The 6,025-nt window shown below is 40.0% G+C and overlaps 1 protein-coding gene across 1 annotated transcript; it reads left to right on the top strand.

Moving 5' to 3' along the window:
- Positions 1–3,477: 3,477 nt before the first annotated feature.
- On the top strand, positions 3,478–4,447 carry LOC126094368 (ejaculatory bulb-specific protein 3-like). The gene has a single exon (XM_049908791.1). It carries the CDS (start codon positions 3,547–3,549, stop codon positions 3,940–3,942), a length of 396 nt encoding a protein of 131 aa, XP_049764748.1. The 5' UTR covers positions 3,478–3,546; the 3' UTR covers positions 3,943–4,447.
- Positions 4,448–6,025: the final 1,578 nt, after the last annotated feature.

Genomic DNA, 6,025 nt, shown 5'->3' with positions numbered 1-6,025 from the left:
TTTACAAGACTCACAGACATAAGGTCCATGGAAAAGAAAGGGAAGGCTGTGTGAGAAGGGTATCTGATTGACTTTAGGAAAGGTAAAGACACCCTAGAGGCAGTTGTGAGGTTCAGTTGATAACGAAAACAAGACTGAAAAAAAAAACGAAAAAAAGATCTACACCTTCGTACCTTTTTTCGACCTGGAAAAAAGTGCTCAAGAGTGTCAAACGGCGGTGTACGAAATTCTCTGTAAAAAGAGGGTAAGCTATAAGAAAAGATGGATAATGTGCAATATGTATGATGTTTGAAATTCTCTGAAAACGGAGTGTAAGCTGTAAGATAAGATGTGTAAGGTACAATATGTACAAGAACCATTGGGGAACAATAAGACTGGAAGACAAAGAACGAAGTTCAATGATTAACAGTTTTGCACGACAGGGACTTGTCAACCTGGACATCGAAGAAGCATTCGTGGTGAAAGAGTATTAATGATAAGATCCACTGACAATAAGAAGGCACAGGACAGCTGTTAAAGCATGCAGGTTCATTTCCATGGTGCTACTGGGAGATGTAGAGCCTAAAAACTGTAAAGGACGACAGAGAGTGAAGTACATCCAGCAAATAATTGATGATGTTGTTTGCAGTTGCTACTCTGTGGTGAAACGTTCGGTACAGAAGAGGAATTCTTCGCCAGCCACATCAGACTAGCTAAACCCCTAATTACTCAAAAAGAACTGCATACGCTTTTTATCCATTAAATGTTCAGTGTGGTGATAGGAATGACATTTGGTGTAATAATTTAAATAAATTTGCAAAATTATGAAAAAAGCAGACGCTGAAAGACGGAATAAAGAGTAGGAAATTCAGGAAAGCCCTCAACACAACTTGCAGCAAACAAAAACGATCGACACTTGGTTGGCATTATTGCAATTTGTTATTATGATTTTTGGTGATCTTTACGGTGGCGACACAGGTGTTACGAGGAAAAATTAAAAAGACATAATCGTAAGCTCATTTCTCTTACGTCGTAGGAAGTCGACGAATGTAATAGAATACTTTTGTTGCTGGAATACTAAATTCTGTGGGATGCGACAAGAATGCTCTTGGCAAGAAAAAAAGGTTAATAAGCACGGCCCCCAAAATGCATACCTTAAGAGCTATGGGAACGTTTTCAGTATGAGAGCTGTGTTTTACAGTAGGGAAGTTGAACAAGTGCTCATATTCAAATTAGAAAGCATGTCTGATGGACAATTTCTTTCTTCTCTCTCAAAATATGGAATGAAAAGAGCTTGCAGTAGAATACATTTGTTTCACCGTATCGAAGGTGAAGTACTCTTGGCTTTCAAGGTATGCATTCTAGAGCCCATGTTCGCTTGGCTCTTTTTGCTTCGAATGACTTTTCTACATCTACATACATACTTCGTAATCCACCATACGGTGCGTGGCGGAGGGTACCTTCTCTCCCTGTTCCACTCCCAAACAGAACGAGGGAAAAATGACAGCCTATATGCCTCTGTACAAGCCCTAATGTCTCTTATCTTATCTTTGTGGTCTTTCCGCGAAACCTAAGTTGGAGGCAGTAAAATTGTACTGCAGACAGCCTCAAATGCTGGTTCTCTAAATTTCCTCAATTGCGATTCACGAAAAGAACGCCTCCTTTCCTCTAGAGACTCCCACCCGAGTTCCTGAAGCATTCCCGTAACACTCGCGTGATGATCAAACCTACCAGTAACAAATCTAGCAGCCCGCCTCTGAATTGCTTCTATGTCCTCCCTCAATCCGAGCTGATAGGGATCCCAAACGCTCGAGCAGTACTCAAGAATAGGTCGTATTAGTGTTTTATAAGCGGTCTCCTTTACAGATGAACCACATCTTCCCAAAATTCTACCAGTTAACCGAAGACTACTATCCGCCTTCCCCACAACTGCTATTACATGCTTGCCCACTTCATATCGCTCTGCAATGTTACGCCCAAATATTTAATCGACGTGACTGTGTCAAGCGCTACACTACTAATTGAGTATTCATACATTACGGGATTCTTTTTCCTATTCATCTGCATTAATTTTCATTTATCTATATTTAGAGTTAGCTGCCATTCTTTATATCAATCACAAATCCAATCCAAGTCATCTTGTATCCTCCTACAGTCACTCAACGACGCCACCTTCCTATACACCACAGCATCATCAGCAAACAGCCACACATTGCTATCCACACTGTTCTTGTCATATCACTCAATGTTGATCATTCTCCCGAGACACCGTGTGTAAATATATCTCAATGTAATGGAAATGAGGCTTTACGTCTTCCTATCATTCCAATACAATTAGGATCACTTGTGAAGCTTTTAAGGTGTTCTCCATTTCCGTTACAGTGAACCTAATTTCTGGTACAATACATATGTCTTAACAATTGTAAACGTGATTTTTACGCGTTGCAGTCTTGTTATAACACACTATCGAACACACGTATATCCCTGCTAGACAAAGGTATTACGTTTTGGTATACAGTTCTCAATACATGCTTGTATCAGAAGTTAGCTTGTTAACTTTCGTGGTCTTGTGTAAACGTAAGGCATCACGTTTTTACGTACTTGAGTTATTACATAGGTATTACATAAACTGTATGGTGCAGGAGCCCAATTAGTTAAGCTGCATCGAAACTCTGGAGAAAGACACATACTTGTAGGAGACACAGGCAAACAATAACCAGGCAGAGGGCATGAGTGTCATTGCTTCAGAAACATCATACCTCTACTATGTCTCTCTAACTAACGTCACAGTAGCACGCAGACAAGACGAATTTAAACACAGAAGAAAGTGAAAGTCTATTCGCAATGGCAGCCAACTGCCGTATCGTGTCAATTGTATCTAAGTAGTAAGACACAGCGATTTCAAAAAGGTTGATTTCTAACAAAAACTTCGTCGATCTATTACGTTGCAGTTCGTAGGTTAATGAAATCAGAGAAAATAGAGTTTGCAGCTTTAAATTTCCCAGTTAGCTCATTTAGTTGCATAGGACAGTGGCAGGATAGATACTGGAAAATGTAAGTGACCGATTCCGCAAAACTATTTATAAACACTGTCGTTGGTTTCTAATGCTTTATGGACACCACTTAATGCAGCAATCAGACATAACAGCACAAGAATTGAATTTACGGCTCTTTTGAATACGATCTCACTGACATACCAATTTAGTAGCATTAGATATATGTTATAAAAGTTGAATACGTAACATTGAAAACAGTATTTGTGGGAGGAAGGCCAGTTATGCTCCCCAGACAGGAAAGTTCAGGAGAGGTAGAAGATTACGACATCTTATCATCAGTGGGAACGCCACGCTGCTACACCTCAAGGTCTTCCTTTGCGATGTGATGCACGAAGATTACGGGAGTGGCCCTGCTAACTCGGCCAGCAGGTGATTCATGTCCGGAAACTGACGTGTCTACATCCGCCTCTGGCTGCCTTTATAAGAGAGCAGAACCCCTCAGGCCGGCAGTTGACTTCTGCAGTCTTCTTGCGTTCTTCCTACCCAGGCTCCCTGACAGCTACCGGCAGACATGTGGAAGGCCTTCGCTCCTCTACTCATTCTGGTGGTCGCCACTGCGGTACCACTGACTTCCGCCGACGAAGGGAAGTACTCCACCAAGTACGACAATGTGGACCTGGACGAGATCCTCAACAATGATCGGCTCTTCAACAATTACATTGACTGCCTGCTGGACGATGGTGACGAACGATGCACCCCAGAGGGTAAGGAACTAAAGGGAGTCATTCCGGACGCCTTGCAGACTGAGTGTTCGAAATGCAATGATAAGCAGAAAGCGAGAGTCGATAAGGTTGTCAAGTTCATAATAGACAACAAGAAGGACGTGTTTGAGAAGCTGAAGGCCAAGTACGACCCCGACGGCACCTATTTCGAGCACTACGAGCGCCATCTGAAAGAACTTTCATAAGCAAGCTGCACCACAGAGTCGGACGCTTTGTATTCATGCTGCCAACTCTCTTCAGAAGATGTCACACATCCTTGACAACTAAGCAATATCTACCATTGATCATATGATGTTACTTAATGTCGTTACAAATGTGGTAACAATTTCCTTACGATACTTGCAGCTGCTGTTGTCAATTTACTATGTGATATGTTAAGAATTTCCTGGGGCATTTTAGAATAACGTGTCTGATGTTCACAGACACTTTCAGAAATTTAACTGTCTTAAATGTAATTATATCATTCAAAAATGTAAGTTCTATCTAGTTTCAGTTGTTTGATTATAAATTTTAAAGAGTGCTTCTTCATCTCTGTATTACCAAACACCTACTGGTAGAGAATGTAGCTTTTGTAGGTCACTTAAACCTTATCCTGTTTTAGAAATTTATTTCGCTTTTTCTGTCGTCTATTTTCTTACTGTAGGATTGTATGTAATGTGCTGTTCAAAATAAAGTTTATTTTTGTCATTACTACCTCTTATTTCTTAAAAATATACGACATACTAATGTTAAAAATATAAAAAAGTGTACGTTAATGTTGCTTAACTTGCTTATTGAGGAAGCTGCAAGTTGACTGCGGCTTTGCAATAACAAATGTGCTTAATCTGCAGATGATATCAGTTAGTTGGTACCAAGCCAGTAGAGGGTAAGAGCAAGAACTTATTTTTTATATACTTTTTTTTTTACTTTTTGTGGGCTCTCTTGGTCAAAAGGGGTTCGATCATGCATTGTTGGTTTAGGAACATGTACACATATGGACAACTTTTAAAGCGTATTTTTGAGCATTTACATTAGCGAAATAATTAAATAATTTACTAATGGGGAATGATCGTGAAAGTGTAAAGACTAAGAAGTATACCTGTAGGATTATAATGTGGACTATAAACAATGGGATAAACAATGACCACATATTTTCTCCAATAAACACAGATAAATTCATATTTGAATGCTGACCTGATGTTGACTGGTGAAACGACACAATACTAACTGAAGACTGCACAGAACAATTAAGCAGTGCATTCGCAGACAGTATCAAATGTGGACTAAATGTTCATAGCCGAGCAACAAATCACTAAAATCCGCAACGAAATATCAAACTTCCACTACTACATAAAAGTCTTTAAACAGTAACAAATTTACTACTGTTGGAGATTACTGAATGACTGGTAGGTGGGCTGTTACTTAGTTCAACAACATTCGGAGATACAAACCTTGAGAGGCCTGAAGTGGTTGACACCGAGTCTGACATAACGGACATAAGCCAAAACGGCTGTGTCATTGCACAACTTCTTGGAACACCTCACCAATGCAACCGCACACTTGGAAAGGATCTCGAGCTTTTGCTTGTTTCCCTATTTAAAATCTTGCTCACATGACCATGTTAGTCATGACTGTGTTAGTCAACCACTATGAAATTATACATTTATAGCCCTAACACTTACATACACTTACTTTAAACATACACATAAAGTACTCTTCTCTCAATTTATGATTTCGTCTTACAGTGTCTCTCTAAATGTAGTATTAATTATCTAATTTCCTTATTTTCTATGCCACATCTGGAGCTGGAGCTAAAGGCAGTCAGTAAAACATCTTTAGACACATAGGTGCTGCAGTCCCACGATAGCCTAATTGCAATAGTACAGGTATAGCGTTACCAAAATATCGTTAATTTAACATGTGGGTACACTGAATTGATGGTAGAATAGGATGGGATTCTCATGCTGGTGATAATCAGTTGTATGCAAATGTGTATTCTCAGCTACTTTACTGCTGCCCTTTGAATGATGGTAATGTCAGTGGGGTACACTGTACACTGCCAACACCAGTCACATTGCCTCCATCGACGTTGTGTCAAAAGTTCCCAACATTTTGAGCAGCTTGCCTCTTCGCCCATGTGTCGCACTATTTTTGTAGGCCTCAAGACACAGTTGATGCGTCCAGGTACTCGCCACGGAACATGTGGTGGGTTCCAACAAGGCTGTGTGAAATGTGCATAATGACTTTAAAATTATCTGTACAAAGGGGGTACTGCGTAATATTCAAACT

Source organism: Schistocerca cancellata, chromosome 1, assembly GCF_023864275.1.
Source record: "Schistocerca cancellata isolate TAMUIC-IGC-003103 chromosome 1, iqSchCanc2.1, whole genome shotgun sequence".
Lineage (NCBI taxonomy): Eukaryota > Metazoa > Arthropoda > Insecta > Orthoptera > Acrididae > Schistocerca > Schistocerca cancellata.
This window is presented reverse-complemented; position numbering and strand designations above follow the sequence as displayed.